The sequence below is a fragment of the Vicugna pacos genome, chromosome 2, assembly GCF_048564905.1.
Source record: "Vicugna pacos chromosome 2, VicPac4, whole genome shotgun sequence".
In the NCBI taxonomy this organism is placed as follows: Eukaryota; Metazoa; Chordata; class Mammalia; order Artiodactyla; family Camelidae; genus Vicugna; species Vicugna pacos.
In genome coordinates this window covers 47351652-47372588 of record NC_132988.1, presented here as the reverse complement: position 1 = coordinate 47372588, position 20937 = coordinate 47351652, and the positions used below count along the sequence as shown (strand labels likewise).

Genomic DNA, 20937 nt, shown 5'->3' with positions numbered 1-20937 from the left:
AGAAACATAGATGTACCTCAGCCTTAAATATCTGTTTCTTTTCCTGTTTTCATCATAGTTTTTGTATTGTTTCAATATTATTTTTTAATTTTCATTGTGCAATTGTTTCCTTGTATTTGATGTAAAACTCTGTAGCAAAACTGGATGCTGCTAAAACAAAGACAGCTGTGTTTACTTGAATTTGTAACATCCCAGTAATAATTTGTGATGAGATTAGTGTAACTACTTTTGGTACTAAATACTTCCCAAAGTATTCATGATAAGACAGAGGAAACAAAATTGTAAGTTAATAACTACCTTAGTGTTCAGCATAACATATTGGTTACTTTCTGTGGGGGAGGCATGTGATAACTGGCTGATTGGCTGAGCGGGGTTATATCCCATAGAAGGCTCCTCTGCCTTGCACAATCGTCAGAACTCAGTTTTACTGGGAGAGATCAGATGAGGGGAGCTTTGTGGCACTGAATGCCTGGAGTGGCTTTATCTGGTAACACAGCCTCTATCTTTCCTACTATACTGTTTGTCTTTGTGATGCAGATGCCAGAACATCGTTGTTCATGACTTGGGCAACTGTCCAAAGTGCAGATGAAGACAAAGGTGTCTGGGAGATTTCTCATTTTTGAGAAAGCTTTTTTAATATTTGCATTTGTGATGCTTTTAAGAGAAAGTCATCATTTATAATTGTTATTATTATCATTTAAAATCTAAAAGGGAGAGAACAGATGCCAAACAGTGATACAAAAAGAAGTAATGATAATATCTGGACACAACTCAAGGGCCTAGGGTGGTTTTTTGACAAATCTTGATAAGCGAGAAAGGAGAGCAGCTCAAAGATACAAGTATATTCTTTAATCTGCGGGGGGTTTTTTTGTAATAAAAAATAAAAAATATGTATATAATAATAGGCCACACTGATAAAATATCTCATTAAAACTGAATTTTGGTTAACTGAATTGTTTGATTATATTAACATTTTGATAATATTTTTCAGTGATTCTTAGACGATTAAAGAAACTAATATTTGGTGACAGTCAAAAGAAAATTCAGAAGAAATTCTGATCATATTCGTATGAGTAATATGATTTCTTCTAGTCAAGTTAATACTTTTCATATTCCTAACTTGTTTTTTTAAGGGAATTTTTTCTACTTAAATGTCTAAACTGTTGTATTGTTGAAGAATTTCTGTTTAAGATATATAAGGATGTGGTCCTTCATATTCAAATGTTCTGCTATTGATACACCATCAGTTAGAAAACATGGTTTTAGTCATTATTTTTTAGTATTCATAATAGATTTACATTTTTTCCCCATCCACTTGACCCAGTCTCTCAGAAACCAGTGACATCTCTCTCTCCCTCTCTCCCTTGTTTCTTCCTTGCCACCCTGTCTCCTTACCTCCCTTCCTCCTCTCCTTAGCAGATTTGGTGCAGATGGGTAGGAAGTACAAGATAAATCGTATTAAAACAACTCTTTACTCCCTTGTAAACCTTTAATATTTATTTTGGCTTTCCTTTTAAAAATGTTGCCTTTTGGTTTGCTTCAGTCTTTGTCTATATTATTATGGTATTATCATTTTCTCAGCATGTAAATAAAATTCCTCATTTATTCAGGACCATTGTACATTTTTTGTTGAAAAAAATTCAATGTAAAATAACAGCACATTACAGAAAATCTGAGAAGACTATCACTTCAATCTGCAAGTATTCATTGAGAGAATATGTGTCATGCCAGAGATATACTGGTGACAGAGAAATTGAACATAAACTGGTAAACAGAGATACAAGATGATTTCAGATAGTGATAAGTGCTATAATGAAAATTAAATGGGCACATGTGACAGAGTGGTGTGTGTGTGCGTCTGCACATGTGTGCTTACACGTGATAGTCACAGTTCCTTAGTTTCTCAGTTATCAAATGAAGAGTTCAAATAGATGGTCTCTAGAATGCCTTCAGATCTTTTCCAAGAATGCAACTTCTCTAATTTTGTTCAACGGCTTTAGATCCATTTCACTATTACAATTATGTGATCTGTTTTCTACCCATATTAGTACTTGAAAAATAATAATTGAAGAATGAAAAATCCACCTATTGGGATTTCAAACGTGTCTGTATTTTCTATCTTCTAAATAAAAACCTAAAGGAAAACACATGAGTGTATCTGTCCACTCGAAGGGACTCAAAGCGCAATTTTCATCCATGTTCCATGTACCGTATCTCTTTATTTGCCTCTTTGCATAAAGAGGCTTTTAGAAACCACTGTTTTCTGGCTAAAAAAAAAAATGAGTACAGTGGTTTGGACAATGGTATGACTAAGCTTTTAGCTTTTTCATTTACTGTGAGCTGCTTGGCCAGTTGCAATGGATCTAGTCCCATCTCAGAATCTCCTAAAAGAAGAATCAGGAATGAGCGTTCACTTTTGAAGATCTGTTGGCTGAGAATTATTCCACATGGAAAGTCACAGAAAGTCATCGTGTGATAGCAATGATTAGTGATAGTGATGGTATTAATAATATTTAGAGAACTATTGCATGTATTATAAACCTCTTTTGGAAACCATGGTAGAACCTCTGAAACATTATAAATTCAAGTTTTCAATTTGGTAGAAGAAAGAGGACAAATCATCTGTTTAGATTTTTAAATAATGACTTTATTTTCCTCACTTAATATTCACAAAAATACCATCAAGAAAATATATTTTTCTTGGTTGGCAGTCTGAAATTATTTCTCACTCTTATTATAAAGGCTGTTATTTTAAAAAATCTAAGTGGAACATGGATGGAAATCTTCACCCTTTCAGGTGGAGAAATATACTTTGTGTTCTTTTAAATTTCCTTCAGTAGTAGGACCTTTCAGCCTTGCTTCTTTCTGTCATCCATTGCTCTCACTTTCATTTAGAAATTGAACATAGCCAAATGGAAGAGGGGAGAGGTGAAAAACAGTTCTAGGATTAATCAATCATAAAAATAACCACAAAAATAAAAAGGAGTTAATAAGACAAATGTGTGTACAACTGATATTATTTCTCTCTATCGCAGAGGCAAGCCAAACTTACTGGACGTGGGCTCTTTAATGATCAAACCAATTCAGCGTGTGATGAAGTACCCCCTATTACTGTGCGAACTCCGGAACTCCACCCCTCCCTCCCACCCAGACTTCAGAGCACTGGAGGATGCCTTTGCTGCGGTGAAAGACATTAACGTAAACATTAATGAACTTAAAAGACGGAAAGATCTAGGTAAGACGAGATGTGGTAAATCGGGTGTTTTCCATGGTTGGAGGATTCTGCTTATGTTTCTGAGAACCGGAATGTCTCAGGAGCTACAGCGGTTGTCGTGCTCATGAGCATTTGATACCTAGAGTTGGAGGCTAGGGAGGAGAGGGTGGTTTTGCCTTGCCAGCCAGGATCTGGAGAAGATCATGAGGCATCAAAAAAAAAATGACCACTTTTTATCAAACAGCCCTATGCTCAACCTCTTGTGACCACTGTGTGCTTAGTGATGTATTGTGGGCTGAAGAAACCCACAGCACCTGTCACTGGTGTTTTGTCTAGTAGGAAGGAGGCCTGGCCTGGCCAGGGTGCTGGGAGCAGTGAAAAGCTAGAGCTGAAAAGCGGTGGTGAGAAGGGCAGAGCCAGGTGAGGGGCCCAGCTAACACATCAGGCTCCTTTGGTTCTGGAACACAAAGAACAGGTATTTGGGGGCAATAATTACTCCAGTGAAGGGACCAAATATATTTCTTTCTCAAATCAACAAATTACTCATAAGTATTTGTAAGCTAAGACATAAAATTCACCTCTAAAGTAGAATATAGATTTCAAAACAGGAGGCAGAATGAGATGGTTCCTACCATCCCAGGTGTAATGAATTGGGATAGATCGTGGGTCCTCTCTCAGTGTGATTGGTGTCCATATATTCTTTTATTTTTAATTTAGTGAAACCAAATATTTAATATATTTCAAATATAGAAATTTTAAAATGTTACAACACAAAAAAGAAAATTTATAAAAATACAAACATTAAATACAATTGTTGCACATTCTTAATTGGCTTTGTACTTCTAATGTTAAATCTCAGTTCAACATTAAAGCAATGGTAGGACTGTGGGGCTAATTGGTCCAACTCCTTCATTTATTTTTGTTGTTTTTAATTTTCTAAATTTTTATTTAAAGTAGTATGTATTTGTATTAATAAATTATAACTATAAAGAAGAAAACAGAGCAAAAAGTGAAAGTTGTAGAGTAAAAGATATCATAAACAAAATGAAAAGGTACCCCACAAAGGATTATCATCTAGACTATATGATTATTCATATTAAATCAACAATACAAACATTCTAATATGAAAAAGGTTAATAATAAAATGAGCAATTCACAGAAAGGCCAAGAAGTTTCTAAATGCTAAACTTCACTGATAATTAGGGAAATGCAAATTTAAATCACGACATAGTGTTCCCAACCTACCAGATTGGCAATAAGATTTTTAATGGATAATGTTAAGTGCTGAATCTCAATTTGCAGGTGAGAATGTAAATTGGAATTATCACTTTGGAGAACAGTGTGACAATACCTAGTAAAATTAAAGATACACACACGTAAGACACAGAAAATCAGGTTCTGGATATTTAGGAAACTGGCTCATAAGCTCATAGAAAGGTACACTAGGAACTAGCATTGTTTGTAATAGCAAAAGAAAAAAAGGGAAAAAAAGAGAAAGAAACAAGCAAACAAAGAAAATGCAGACTGACTGACATATTGATCCAGATAACGGATAAACTATATGATACACTATGAAACCAGACGAACATAAAATTAATGAAAGTACATTTATCAACTGGATAAATCTCAAAAACACAATGTTGAGTTTTTAAAAAAGTATATTAGAAAGTGGCAGAAAATGTATGCAATATGGTACCATTTTTATAAAGATTGAAAACATTTGAAATGATACCACGTATTGTATGACAACATATGTACAGAGTAAAGGCCTGAAAATAGATACAGGAATAATAAACCACATCATTTAGGATCACAGTTCCCTTTAGGGGTCAAAGGCGGGAATCAGAGAAGCTTCAACTGTTATGTGATATTTTTTAAAACAGAAAGATTAGAAACAAGGCAAAATAAGATTTGACAAAGCTGGGAGATGGATAATAGCTGTTATATTATTTTAACTTTCCTGTTTGCTTAAACTTCAAATTTCTGTTTGCTTAAACTTTAAATTTCAAAGTTTTAAAGAACAAAATTTTTCTATTCCCATGATTCCCATTTGCAAAGGCAACATTTTAGTAAGTTTTCTTTGGAGTTTCTGTCTCTTTTTCTACTTCCTTTCTTCTCTTTTCCTTCTTCCCTTCCTTCTGCCCCATGGATGGTACTACAGTTTGCTGGGGCTTTTTAAAAATTTAATCATATATCATGAACATTTTTCAAGTTAATATCACCTTCTTTTTAATGGTTCCATAGTATTCCATTCATGAGCATCATAATTTATTAAACTATACCTTTATGGATAAACTTTTAGATTGTTTCCAACACTCGGCTGTTAGAAAAAATGTTACAGCAAACAAAACCCTGAATGCTTGATTATGGAAAGCAGATTTCTACACATGGACCGCCTGGACATACACTATAAATATTTTAATTTTATAAGATTCTGCCAAATTGTCCCCTACAAAAACTCTATTGGTTTACTCCTTGTTAACAGTGTATAAGAATGTCCCTCCCTCCACACTCTTACCAAAACCGAATGTTAGGAATATTTAACATTTTGAATTATACGAGAGGTGAAAATATTTTTAAAATTAAAAAAGTAAAACTCAGAGAGGTGACTGAACTCACCCCAAATCTCTCAGCCAGCGAAGACCAACGTAGGATGGACGTGAAGTCTCCTTATGTCAGATGCAGTTGTTTTTTCATGAGTTAGGTCTTGATGTGTCACTCTAGGGACCCCAGATAGCATGTGTATCACCTGAGAGAGAGAGAAGGGGCTTTTTTCCAGTATCAGGGATTTCCTTAATGTGGGAGGTTAATGAACCTCGGCCTTTGAGGAGCTCACGCCCTTCGACAGCGGAGTTTCTGAAGGTCAGAGGGGTAGGCGGCTGGAGCCATGACTGCATGGGGTTGGAGCATATGCATCTGCAACAAAGGGCCAAAAATACAGATTTTTAAATCAAATGTAAATATGAATCTTGAGTACTTTATATGAAATACACATTTTCTACAGTGCACCTATTCAAAGATGTTATTGCATTCTTCCATTTCAGTTCTAAAATACAAGAAGAATGATGAGGATGAATCACTTAAAGATAAATTGTCAAAACTAAATATTCATTCAATTAGCAAGAAATCAAAAAGAGTGACAAACCATCTGAAGATTCTGACCAGAGGAGAATCACAGGTAATTTTTCTTCCTGGGCCACACACACATTCCTGGGGAACATGAATGCTGATATTTTTGTGAGGTTTTGTTTTGTTGTTATCAGAGCTGTTTCTAGTACACATTGAGAATCAAGGTGATTGCCCAGTGCTGTTACCTTCTCTCTCTGTCTCTCTCTCTCCCTTTGGGGGGATATGGAGTGGGGATGTTTTTGACACTTTCTTATCTGTGGTGCTTCTGTTCAGGAAGAGGACAAAGGAGAGACAAAGACATAAGGACAGAGCTCAACAAAGGATGCCCCAGGGGTCCTGACACTCACCATCAACTAGCATATCTCACCCAAGGCAATGCCTTCCTTTCATCCTTGTCTTGCTTCTGCCTTTAAAAAAAAAAAAAAAAACAACAACCAACCAAAACTCATTTCCTTTAACTCTCTTGATGTTCATCCTATATTTATTTCACCTATAAAAATAGTGTTTAGGCACTTACCTTAGTGTGACTTTTCCTATCTGTTCTCCCTTTCCTCCCCCAGATGTACATTATATTACTGGGTAACTGTTCTGTGCCAGCTGTTTAGCCTGGCTTGAGCCACTTTCTTCTCAACCCCTAATAAATAATGAGTGGGTTAGCAAAGGCCCTCCGACTTTCATGTGCCTAAGAATTACTTGAGGAGCTTGCTACAAGATTCCAGGGTTCCATCTGGAAGTCTGTATTTTCACAAAGACTCTGGGTGTTTTTAAGCTAATTGACCTGGAACTAAGTGATCAATGGAACACACTTTGAGAATCACAAGATAGAAAGTTCATGGCCCAGGAGTAATACACTGGGCTGCTAACCAAAAGTAGACAGACCAGTTCTTAAGATACTAGGTAGTGCTTTCCCCCTCTTCTCAGCTGCCTGATTTCATCCTTTATTATGGGGCATCTCTAACAAAGTTTTCATTTGAACAAGTGGCAACTGGTTCAGCATTGATTTTAGATGGCTTTTCTGATCTGCCACACTCTTTGGTTGCTGTGGTCTTTTTTCTTTTCAGTAAGTCTTTGCAGCTTTCAGACCACTAAGCTAGGAGTCATCTATTCCTCTCCTGAATGGCTAACACACTTACTAAATGCATCTCCATCTTGGCACCATTAATATTTGTATGAGTCAGCACAGAAATTAAAAGCAAAGTCTTTGAAGTCATTCAGAGCTGGCTTTGAACCTCACTTCTGCCACTTAATGTTTGTCTTTGGGCACATTAATTCAATGCAATCATCTGTAAATTGAGGACTACAGTAGGAACTAACACATAAATTGGTTCTGAGGATTCAATGAGATGATGCATATAAAGTACTTAACATAATGTGTAAGCACGCAGTATACTGACTATCATCATCATTATTTTATATTGAACATAAAATATTATTATTTACCTTTTAATGTGCAGGCTTCTTACTTCCCAAGTGAATAAAAACTAATTTATGCATGATGTGTCAATCATATCTTTTACTTTCTGTACTTTTTGATGTTTTGACACTTAAAAAAGCTTGCTGGCCAGTGAAAGACAACCCTCACAGGGCAAACTCATTCTTAGAGAGCGCCAAGGACTCAGCTGGGGTCACTTCTTTCATTTGCAAAACAACCAATCCTGAGTCTAAAGCCCCAGTGACCTCCTTATCTAACTCTCACACATGAAGCCAATATTCCTCTGCCCTCAGTCATCCCAAGGCCAACTAGAGACCACCTCTATAGTCCAAAGCCTGCTGGAATTACTCAAACAAGCTAGTCCTCAACTTTTTACCCTGCCCCAGCTGTTTCTATGGGGTTTTCCCCCAGCTTCCCATAGAAACTCCACATAAAGGTTTTGGCCTTGACTTTCCCCTTGCTCCTTTCTGCCAAATGACCCAAACTCAGTGATTCCCCTGTGGCCCTGCATGACATGCAGTGACCCTCCAAATCCCCCACCCCTCCAAGACCTGTGAGTATAGTCAGCTTCTTCCAAACCTCATTCTCTCTTCCTCTTGTGGCTGGACTGACTACCATATCCAGTATGGACATTCTTAGAACACATGGCTTGTGTCATTCTCATACTTACTTCTTTATATTCTTCTAGGGGTTCACGGGGTCCAATGTATAGAGGAGGTAACTCTAGGTCCCTGTTCTCAATGTAGTACTACAATGTGGGAAGTTTGGGACACATAGGATGTGTGGTCATAAATCAGGAAAAGGAAAATCCAGACATTTCAACTAAAGACAGCCATAATAAAGCTGTGGTATATTTATACAATGGATTACCGCTCAGCCATAAAAAATATTAAATAATGCCATTTGCAGTGACATGGATGGACCTGGAGATTGTCATTCTAAGTGAAGTAAGCCAGAAAGAGAAAGAAAAATACCATATGACACCACTTATATGTAGAATCTTAAAAAAAAAAAAAAGACAAATGAACTTACTTACAAAACAGAAACAGACAGACATAGGAAACAAATTTATGGTTACCAGAGGGGAAATGGGGTGAGAAGGGATAAATTGGGAGACTGAGATTTGCAGATACTAACTACTATACACAAAATAGATAAACAAGAAGTTTATACTGTATGGCACAAGGAACTATATTCAACATCTTGTAGTAACTTATGGTGAAAAAGAATATGAAAACAAATATATGTATATTCTTACATGACTGAAATATTGTGCTGTACACCAGAAATTGACACAACATTGTAACCTAATTATACTTCAATAAAAATATAAAAAAATAAAGACAGCTGTAATAAAATTGAATTGGGAATTCATTTGAGAAGAGACTGCAGTCTCCGTGGGCATGTGTAAATGCAGTGCAGACATTTCTCCTCTACTTTTGGGATCTTGCTTCTGACCCAAGATGATTTTATTGAGGAACAATAGGCAGGTCCTAATTCTAGGCAGGCTTTTGTATATACTGTTTCAGTCGTTAACGTATTTGCCATCAGCTTCTGATATTTCTCAGTTGTGAACTAAAAGCATGAATTGTAGTTAAGGTTGCCTGAAGGGATGTTAATTAGATTTTCCCTTTAATCTTTTGAGAGGATGTCCTGTCAGCAATGAAGCATTTCACTGTTAATCAGAAAATCAGCTCCACAGGCTGGCTGCAGAAAAGATAAATCTCAAATCAGTCAATTTTGCACTTCTCAGCAACTCAAGTGAAATAGTTGGTGGAGTTAGGGTATAAAACTATTACCCAAGAGGAAAATTCTATTCCATTCATCACACATGTATCGAACTCTTATGTACCTGACACTGCTAGAGATTGCAAATGCAAAGAGGTTCTAAATTCAGACAGCTTAGGTTGGAATCCTGGTCCTACCTATGAATGTGGGTAAGTTACTTTAACTTCTCATATTAGGGTAAAAGCCAAGCTTCTGTCATAAGGAGATTCCAAAGCGTAGTAGCTTAACTCAGGTGGTCTTTTATTTCTCTCTCTGATAATAGTCCAGGTGGGCTGTGCTGCACAAGATCTCTCAGGGACGCAGTTCTCCCCAGTTTTGTGCTGTCCCATTCCCTAAACACACTGTCTTTATCTGCCTCGTTGAAACTGGGTCACTGCCATGTCTTCACTCCAAGTCCCTAGGACAATATTACAAGACCAAGATTCAGAAATGAAACATGTCACTTTCACTCACATCCTGTTTGCCCAGATCCAGTTACAAGGGCAGAGACAGCTGCAAGGGAGTCTGGAAGGGGTAGTCTCTCTTGCGGGGCGGCTGTGTGTCCATCTTAAACCTGCATCTTAAGAGGTACAGTTTCTACTGGTAGACGGTCAATGGCAGGAATGTTCACGATCTCTGCCACACCTCCTGGAACTTGTTTTTTTTTTTTTTTAATCTCTAAAATGGGATTAATTGTAGCATCTACCCCATATAGGGTTGTGTAACAATAAAAATTAGAAAATGGAAGACAGGTTTTAGTACAAATGTCTGAAACATAGTGTTTAATAAATGTTAGCAATTATTATTATTAAGAAAAGATACTTCATCTCCAATGCTTGCAATCCATCAGTGGAGAGACTCACTTAAATAATTAACTAGTGTTGTGAGAGCACACAGGAGGGTGAAATTAACTTTCTGGAGTGGAAAGAATAGAAATTAGAGGGAGGATTCATAGAAGGGGTGACAGTTGAGCAAGTCCTTAAAAAAAAAGCAAAAAACAGGATTTGGCAAGGCAGAAAAGGGACAGCAGCATATTCCACCAAAATAAAGCAGCATGGTGAGGCTTGGCAACAGAGAAGTAGAACTCAACAATATTTCTCATAGTGTGATCCTTGAACTGCTTACTTTAGAATCATCTGAGTCCGAGCCAAGATACACAGAATAAAATAGATACGATGGGTCCTTGCATTTTAAAAAATTCGCTTCAGTGTATTGTTATATGCCTCCAACTGGGTCAGGGCACAGAGAGCCTAAGGCAGAGGGTGCTGAATTTTGTGTGTATTGCAAAGAATTATGTCCCCTGTTTAATGAAAAGCTTTCTAGATAAACAATATTAAGGGGTTTAAGATACTAAAATAAAATGTCACCATTTTCTATGCATTCAGTTCTGATTAACGAAAGTATGAACTGAGAACAGCTACGGTTATGACCCAGTACCAAGCGGAAGAACACACTTCATATTCCATAAAACAGAACACACTTCATATTCCATAAAACAGGTGTTCACACAGATTTCGCCAACAGGAAGCTGTTTCTGATCTTCTTTTGTAGTCATCTTGAATGCCAAGAAATACTTCTCACCATTGATTAGCAACAATGTGTCCTCCTAGAAATTGCCACAGCATATAAAAAGCATATTTTTCTGAATGCTAACAGCTATATATGTAAGATAAAAAATAACTGAACACATAAGACCATTATCTTAACTTTGCAGAGTTTTTGTTAACGAACTATTTTTGTTAAGATTGCACATCATCTTTCAAATTTGAGTTGATAAAGAATTATCACATTTCTTTAGCCAAGAACCTAAGAATATTTTCTAAATAAGCACTGTGAAACAAATCGGAATGAGTCCTATCAGCAAAACAATAAATTCTAATCAATAGAGCAACTTTTCATTTTAATTTAATTTTTCATTTTTTTATTTCAATTTTGTTATTTTATAGATCCACAAATGTTGTATAATTTAAGAGTACATACATAATATATGCTATTAAAAACTGCAGAGAAGACTTTTACATCCCGCAGCTGCCATGACATAGGTGAAGCAATGTGAAAACTGAATAGAAAGTTAAGTGGCACCATGTGGCTTCACTACGCTAACTGAACATCAGCTGTACTTGTGTGTTGGGACACAGAAAAGTACTGTGTTAAGACACCCAGCATAGCATTTCATCTCAGCGAGGAGTTTTTTCGTGCTGGGCGAACACAGTTTGCAATTTTTTAAAACACGAGATTCCTTTGAGTTATAAAACTAAATAATTTCATCTATATTTTAGGTGAAAGACAATACCTTTAATAGAGAAGAAAAGCTATTTAGATCTTTAGAAAAGACTGTGAAGCATTGTGTGAAGAACATTTCATTCTGTCTCCAACATGTACAGGTAGGTGAGACACAACTGTTTTGGATGTTTCTACAAGAAGGTCTTAAAGTCTCTGGTTATTATGAAGAACAAATGTGACTGTTCATTCATTTATATGATGACATCTATTGTATCAAATTTGGGGGGGCTGCAAACTGCTGGCGAAGGAAGCTAGTATAAAGACCTGAGTTTTGCTCTTTGTCCATCCTTCCCCCAATCCAAATTGCCATATTGTGGGACATTTGCTTGCATGATTGCCACATGGGGTGGACCATGAGCATCTCTTAATAGAGATGAGCTCATTACTGCAAAATGGCAGACAAAGCAGAAACTCTCTTTGTTTATTTGTTTGATTATAATGACATATCTCTTTCCAGTACCTAAAACAGTGTGTTTTTGCAAAATTTGCAAATTTAAGATTAGGACTAAAAGAAAAAAGAAAATCAAAAGAGAGTATAAAATAAAATTAGAATAGAAGTTTAAGAGTACAAAGTGCATAACATAAACGCCAAAAACCCCACAAAAACCCACGTGTGCATCTCAAATTTAGCTGTAGACCACCCAGCAACCAACCCAAATAGGGATGTGTGATCACAGAATTCTAAGACAAACCAAGCGCTTCTGTTTATTTTACAACCAATGTTTTGCAATGCTCCCATTACAGTTCTAGATGAAATTCGTAGATAATTTAACCTTAGGTAGGTAAGTGTACATAAAAGAAAATCAATAACAATGCAAACACATTCTGACAAAGTAATATGAACTACAATATGCAGATGTTCCCACACACCCATGGCAGAAGACAAAAACACCCCCACAGATTACCAGTCCTCTAGGAGGTTTTCCTGCCCTCGTTGAGAATCACTGACTTAGACAAACCAACTGGAATTCAGTATAATTATATTCAGTAGAAAGACCAGTCAGGAGTTTCTTCTACTGGATCTCATGAAAGGAACATGGTATTCTGAACAACATCCTGACAGTCATCATGACTATGAGACAGAGAAAGTTAGTAGAATTACATGGAAGTTAGTTAATAAATGATCCCTTCCCGTTTTCCAGCTTTTCTCTTGGATATCAGTTTTGAAAAAAGATGTTTGCATGCTTTGATAAAATATCACATCAATGGAGGATTAAGGTGACAGGCACAGCGATTTGGAGACAAGGTTATATGTTACATAACCAACAAGCCACGCTCTTTTCTTATCTACTAACTGCTGCAAAGCCTGATTTTATAGTCAACTTTGCTAATCTCTTCCTAAAGTGCTGCCTTCTGTGAAAGAAAAATCAAAACATAGTTACAACATCCAGAGGGCAGTGGGAACCCTGCCTTGTAGATGTTTCCTTGGGAATATCTACAGAAAAGTCTTCTATTTCCACTAATTGATTCAACAGAAGTATGAGCATCTTCTCATAAAGAAAGCAGTAAATTCACTAAGGAAAACCGAAGACATAAATCAAAGAGGACTGATTTTTAAAATAAGGGATCTGTAAGAATTGAATGCTGAAGAATGGCCAGTGCAGGAATTTAAGGTGGACTCCACGTAATAAAAGAGAATGTGAGACCTACGGAGCGGTAAGAAAAGTAAGGGGAAAAAAGGGGGGGAAAGTAAGGAAATAGGTTGTTACAAGTCATTTGATTGTACGAAGTATTCATGAAATTTTTTCCTTGTGTTTTTTTCTCTTTTCCCACAGTGGTCATAGAGAGTTATTTTGATGAAGTGCATGTTTGAGATACATTTAATTGTTGCCCTTTTTGTAACTTTGTTCTTGGGTTTCAGGATGCCATGACTTTAGCTCTGCAGAATGTAACCGAGCTGCAGAAGATTTCACACAGCAAAGATGAGGAGCAGAGGGGCGATTCAGAGGCTCCAAGTCAGGCCCCAAATCCCTCTGACAACTTTGTAAGTTATTTATAGTCACAGATGAATGCAAATGAAATAGTAGGGTTAAAAGAAAAGCTGCTTTTCATTTACTTTCTTGGAGTGAAAAATAAAACATGCACTAAAGCAAATACTAATGTCGAAATGAGTAGATTTAAACAGGAGATTTTTTTATCATTAAATATTTTGAAGTGGATTAGCGAGGCTTTTACTATAATCCAAATTTAAGAGGGCTCCAGACTGTGTTTCTAGGATAGTTAATGTCTGTGCAGCTTTTAAAATCAATATTTAGTTTAAGTCTGCATATGGTATATAGGGGATTTATTAAGTTAGAAAGCTGTGATTTTCTTAAAGGAGTCTGTGGAAATGCCCAGAGTTTTTACAGGAGGAGCAAAGATAGTCTCTGAGGATGTGAATTTTATTAACACACTGTACACTGGAAGGGAAAGCCTTCCTATTGAGAAAGGGCTTTTATTTAAGGGTCATATATTATATGTATCTTCTGTTCTGTGGTTAAATATTTGTTTTCTAAGAGTTCCATGAAATACACAGAATCATAAAACATAGATTGGGGATCATAAAAATATACTTGAGCCAAGAAAGTATTTGGGTGGTAAACTAGTCAGTAATACTAAGTACAATTTAGTATCTTGTATTCCATAGGTGTTAGTATTTCATAGTAGTATTTCACATATTATATAGAAGATAATAGACTCCTTCATCATCTTGAAGGTCCCCTGAAGTGGCATTTTTGTACTGGTACCAGTAATGTCCCCTATCTCATATTTCTGAATCCTGGGAACTGATACAGCCCCCACTCCAGTAGAAAATGACCCAGCAGCATCTTGCTTTCACGGCACTGGAGAATGGAAAGTCATGATTACATACAAACTAACATGATAGATTAGATGGTGGGAAGTGGGGTGTGGAAAAAGAGAGAGAGGAGAGTTTTTATGATGTGTGCTAAATGGGAAAAGTGTGGCTAGTTCTTTACACACTTTCTGGGCATAATTTCAGAGAACATATTTTAGAAAAGTCCTTAAGGGTGTGCTCTCTGGCTTAATTCTGACATAACCAAGCTGGTAAATATTTATTGAACACCATGTAAGAGCATGGTATATAGCTTCTCCATCATCAAGCGTGTTCCAGAACTGGAAGGAATGAAGAGAGAAGGTATCCTTCCCTACCTTGTATAAAATCACAAGATAATAAATTAGGCTAAGTTAAAATAATCATCAGAAATCTCAATATAAAAGTATCTTTTAATAGATAAGTTATATTGAATTCTTTTTAAAAATCAAATATTAAGAACTCAAAATCTATCTAAAGGCAGAACAATTGTTTTTATTTTTCCACGAGAGAGAACTATTTACACATTTTGTATAGCACAAAATATTAGAATAAATTCTGATTCTTGTTTGTTCCAACCATAATTCCCATGTACGAGTGAATTGGTTTGTGTCTATGGGTCAGAGGACATATATACTGTAATATTGTAATTAGATTATCTGTAGAATTCAGTCATGTCACAGACACAGTAATTTATCCCAGAACAGTAAACAGATTCTTTGCTTCATCGAAGGACTCATTAAAGAGTCTACAGGTCTATATTGATTATTTTATAAGCTAGACATCAGATTTAATCTGTGTTGGCTATTGCTGAAGCCAGTAAGAGATTAGTTTCCCTCCTCTTCTAGATTTCCCATGAGTTCAGTTACCGGAGGTCATTTAAGTTAATTAATACAAGCTGCTGCTCAGATGCTGATTCTGTAGGAACTCTCCCAGAGTATAAAAGAGAAACCTGCTTCCAAATTTCCGTAGCATAATCATGAAACCCAAGCATATGCGATAAAGGGTAAAGTTGGATAGTCAGCAAACACAGGCTACTTGTGCTCTTTGGAATACAGGGGAGGAGGAAAGAGAAATAGAAGAAATTAAATCCAGGGTACTCACATGCTGGTATGGAGCTGGGCGTTAATATGATGTTCATTTTCAATGAGTCAGACCTAAAAATACAACAATTTGGGACACAAAATCGGCATCAGCTCAATCCTTCAAGGTACTTAAAGAGGAAGCAGTAACTCTCTGGTCATTTCTATACCAGGAACAAAATACCTATAATACGGGGGTACTTCTGTATAGGGAGTACAATTCCACTACCCAAATTAGCCACCAGGGTAACCAGAGGATTGGGGCAGATGTGGGAGGAATAGGATATGGTCTCTCCTAAGACCAACTATCTTCCCTTTATTGCTAGCAAAGGAAGGGAAAGATACGTGAATAATTTGTGCAGTCTTGGAAGTCAGAGATGGAGACTGCCCCCACCACATGTGCTGGAGTAGCTTCCCCATCTCTGGGATTAAGAAGAAGGGGAAGGGGAAAGTGGTGAGGGAATGGCCCCAGTGACAAAACCAATGGCTGTAGAGAGAAGGGTGGGTGGAGCGTATTTTAGGTGTGCAGTTTCAACTTCTGTGTTCTTCCTATTCACTCTTCAGGGTCAACATTAGAGTCTAGAGTTGCTGTTTTAAGTCCTTGAACAGGTTTAGCTGAACAAAAAGATGATCCCTTGGAGAGGGAAATAGCTCAGTGTTAGAGCACATGCTTTGTATGCATGAGGTCCTGGGTTCAATCTCCAGTACTTCCATTAAATAAATAAAATAAAACAAATAATTGTTTTTAAACTCTAAAAAAATAATCCCATGCTCCTCTTATAACTTGACTAGATGCTTTCCTGTCTTCCTCTGTGCTCCTGCAGGGAGGGAGTCAGCCTCTCGATAACAGCTCTGGACGTGGTATTAGGCATTCCTCTTTCCGTGATGGGATTGTTTTTCTCCTTTGGCAGGCAGCTCACTTACAGAAGCTTGTCCTGATGCCCCTGTCAGCCCTGCTGTCCCTGTTTCCAGGGCCTCAGAAGCTAATCCAGAAACGCTATGACAAATTACTGGACTACAACAGCTACCTGCAGCGGGTGGCAGGAGATGAGTCAGACTTGGCCAAAAGGGAATATGAAGCCCTCAATGCCCAGCTGGTGGAAGAGCTCCAGGTGTTCAACCGGGCCGCGCTGAAGATTCTGTGGAACTGCCTGTGCAGTTTCATCACCCTCCTCAGGGACCTGATGCTTGTGGCGCAGCAGGTTTACTGCACGGTGGTGCAGGTAAGTGCAGCGCCAGCACCTGGCTACCTTGGCCTTCAGGATCTGTTAGAAACCACACCATGCAAAACAGCCTGCACACAGCGTGCCTGAGCATAGTGTGAGTGTGTGTGTGTGTGTGTGTGTGTGTGTGTGTGTGTGTGTGGTGTGGTTCTTATTTTAACTGAAGCCACATAGTGCATTGGTCCTTATACTGCTTTTCCACAGGAACTAGAAGAAAGTATCCTAGTGCCAGTTTGCTATGACTTACACACTTGTAGGCCTTTTTGGAAATTCTTTTTCAAACATCAAAAATCTTTCAGCTTTGCCCCACTCATTGGTGGAACCAATGTAGCTGCATCTACCTGATACTATGTTGAAGCTTATCAATTTATATTTTGTATTCTCTTCCCATTCAACAGTTTTTGAATTAACCATGACTAAGATGTCCACCAAAAAATAAGGCCATCTCAGTATAATAACAGAAGTAGAATATCCAACAAACCAGTCTTTGTTTTGCTTTTGTTTTCTGGTAAGGAAGAGAAGCCTGATGTGTGTGTGTGTGTAAGTAAAAAAAAAAAATATATATATATATATATATGTATATATATATATATATACACACACACATATATGTATATATATATAATTTAGCTTTCCATTAGGATATGATTTTATAATTATTTTCTGAAGAGGAAGAAAGATAGTTACAACCGAATAATCAACTTTAAAAAATACAGCTTGGTTTCTTGGCCCTTCATTTCAAGTGTATTAGTGTATGTTATCGTCCAGCTGGCTAGATATTTAATGGGCAACATTTGGAGGAAAATTAATTGTCCCTACTTTGTCATTGTACATTTAATTAACTTTTAACTTATCCTTTGAATTAAATTAAGTTGAATAAACAGGTGCTACATTTACTTGGTTCAAAAGGCAAAACTACATACAAATGCATAAGCAGTCTCATACCTTCTGTCTCCAAACCATCTCCTGCTCCCACCCTCATTGATATTAGTTTATTTTTATTTTTAGGGTTTCTTTGTGCCATTAAAAGTAAGTGAAATGTACATTTTATTTCTTACACAAAACTAGTACACTATAGCACCATTCTGCAACTTGCTTTTTTAACATCCATGTCAGTAAACAGAGTGCGTCCTCATTTCTTTTACAGCTTTATACTAGTTTACTGCATCCTTGTACAACAGTCTATAACCAGCCCACTATTTTTTTTTGTGTAACAACTTGATTGAGATACAATTCACATACCATATACTTTGCCCATTTAAAATATACAATTGGATGTTTTTTGTATGTTCACGAAAGTTGTGCAACCATCATCACAACCAATATTAGAACATTGTCAACACCCCCAAAAGAAACTCTATTCCATTAGCAGTGACTCCACATTTTCCCCTAACCACCCCAGCCCCAGGAATCACCAATCTAGTTCTGTCTCTGCAGATATTCCTATTCTGGACATTTGGTATAAATCGAATTATACAATATGTGGTTCTTTGTGACTGGTTTCTTTCTTAGCATAATGTTTTCAAGTTCCACCCATGTAGTGTGTTTCAGTACTCAATTCTTTTTATTGCCAAATAATATTCCATTGTATAGATATGACACACTTTATTTATCCATTCGTCAGTTGATGGACATTTCAGTTATTTGCACTTTTTGGTAATTATGACTAATGCTGCTATGAACATTCACGTTACTAGTGGATTTATGTTTTCATTTCTGTTGGGTAGATACCTAGGAGTGGAACTGCTGGATCACATGCTAACTCTGTTTAACCTTTTGAAGACCTGCCAGTCTGTTTTCCAAAATGGCTGCACTATTCTACATTCTCAACAGTAATGATTGAGGGTTCTGATTTCCTTACGTCTGTCTTTTTTTATGGCCATCCTAGTGGGTATGAAGTGATATCTCATTGTGGTTTGATTTGCATTTCTCTGACTAATCCCCTATTTTTAAAACTTTTAAAATAGAAGTCTAACTCAAGAGATTATATACAGTAAAATGTATCAGTCTGAAGTGTGTATCTTAGTGAATATTTGCATGTATACACATCGGAGTAACCCACCACCCAGATCTAGATATAAGCCTCTCATGATTACCCCCAGGTTATAGTCCCCTAAAGGGAACCACTCTTCTGACTTACGTTACCATGGACGGTTTTGCCTGGTTTGTTTTTCATATAAGTGGAATCATACAATATGCATTCTTTTGTGTATTAACCTGTCCCTATTGATGGATATTTGGGCTATTTCCAATCTTCTTCTATTACAATAATGCCAGAGTCATTTTAGATGTGGGCAGATGTATACTTAAAAGAGATTTCTCCAAGTGGGATCTCTAGGCCAAAGGGTAAATACGTATGTAATTTTGTTTATAATGCCTGACTTTCTCCTTTAGGGTTGTACTGTTTTAGATTCCCACTTCCAGCGTGAGAGTTTTGGCTTCCCTAGAGTTTTGCTAATCCAGGTTCAAGTGTAATTTTAATTCGTATCTCTTTAATTATTAGTTAGGTTGAGAATCTTCCTGTGTTTGACAGCTATTTCTGTTTCTCTTCCTGTGAACCAGCTGTTCATGTCTTTTGCCCCTTCTTCTAGTTAGTGGCTTTTTTTCCCGTTTCTAGAAGCAACACTTATACTAAGCAGGCGAGCTTTTTGTCTGAACTGTAAATTGAGAATATTCTTCCCAGTTTACTACTTGTCTTTGGAATTTGTAGTGTGTGTGTGTTTGTCATGCAGAAGTTCATTTTTTTTAAATATAGTCAAATTTATTGATCTCTCATTTTATGATTTCTAGATTTTAAGTCGTATTTAGAAAGGACTTCCATACTTTGAGGCTCCTAATGAATTCACCTGTGTTTCCTTTAGTAGATTTGTTGTTTCATATTTTTTATTTAAACCTTTGATCCATGTAGATTTTATCCTGGTTCATCATGTGAAATATGGATGCAACTTTATCTTTTTCCAGTTGGCTATCAGTTGCCCCAGCACTTTACTAAGAAGTTACTTGTTCTTAATATTTTCTCAATGAAACTCACTTAATTCAGTTTCTTTGGATAATTTCATTCTGATGTCAAGAGAGAGAGACTTTGTATATCATATATGGTCATGGTCCTCTTGGCTGGTCAGAATCTCCAGAGATGTCCCTTCAAGTTTTCTGCCTGGAGGACCTAGTTGGCAAGGTCTCTGGGTCCAGTCTATATTCACACACTTAATTACCTCTTTCTAACAGGGGTCCCCCACCATGATTTGTGCTTAGTGTCCCCAGTCTAGAGACTGTTTTACCATTCACAGAGAAGAAAACTTAATCTTCTGCTAAGGTAGGGAAAAAGCAATTGCCAAGATTCACTGAAATAGAAAAAAGAATCTGGGGATCCAACTGCTTCAAAACAGTTCTGGTTATCTATATCTGCATAACAAATTACACCAACCCTGGTGATATGAAGCAACTAGTAGTTACTTGTTACCATTGTCTCTCATAGTTCTGGGGTTCACTGGGATCAGGTAATCACTATCAGTGTCTCAGTCAGATATCAGTTGGGGCTGAAATGGAGCCACAGAGATTCTCTCACGCCACTGTCTAAGGTTGGTGGTGGGACAATGACAGAAGACTCAAACAGCTGGGACTGCACCAGCTCTGACCTTTCAACATGGTCTTTTAATAAAGTGGCCACAGGGCAGCTGGACTTCTTCCATAGTGACTGAAGTCCAGAGTGAGTGTCCCAAGAGATACCAGCAGAAACCGCAGGTTTTTAATTTTTTTAGCTTAATCTTGAAAGTCAGACAACGTCACTTGTTACTCTATTTCAACATTCTATTCATTGAGGCAACCATAAAATCCCACCCAATTTTGAAGGAAGGGGACATTAGATTCCACCTCTTGATGGGAAGCATATCAAAGAATTTGCTGATTTGTTTTAAAACTGCCACAGGATCTTAACTAATGTTTCTTGTTTTAGCCTTTTTCCCTTCCTACTATCCTATCCCACCACATTGGAGGTG

General features: G+C 37.0%; 1 protein-coding gene across 1 annotated transcript in view; it reads left to right on the top strand.

Moving 5' to 3' along the window:
- ARHGEF38 (Rho guanine nucleotide exchange factor 38) overlaps window positions 1-20937 on the top strand; it is a 109946-nt gene that overhangs the window by 79170 nt on the left and 9839 nt on the right. The window contains exons 6-10 of the mRNA XM_006216154.4: window positions 3036-3235; window positions 6259-6392; window positions 11822-11926; window positions 13687-13809; window positions 16631-16942. Of these exons, the coding sequence (XP_006216216.2) occupies window positions 3036-3235; window positions 6259-6392; window positions 11822-11926; window positions 13687-13809; window positions 16631-16942 (874 nt within the window). The remainder of the gene's footprint in view (window positions 1-3035; window positions 3236-6258; window positions 6393-11821; window positions 11927-13686; window positions 13810-16630; window positions 16943-20937) is intronic.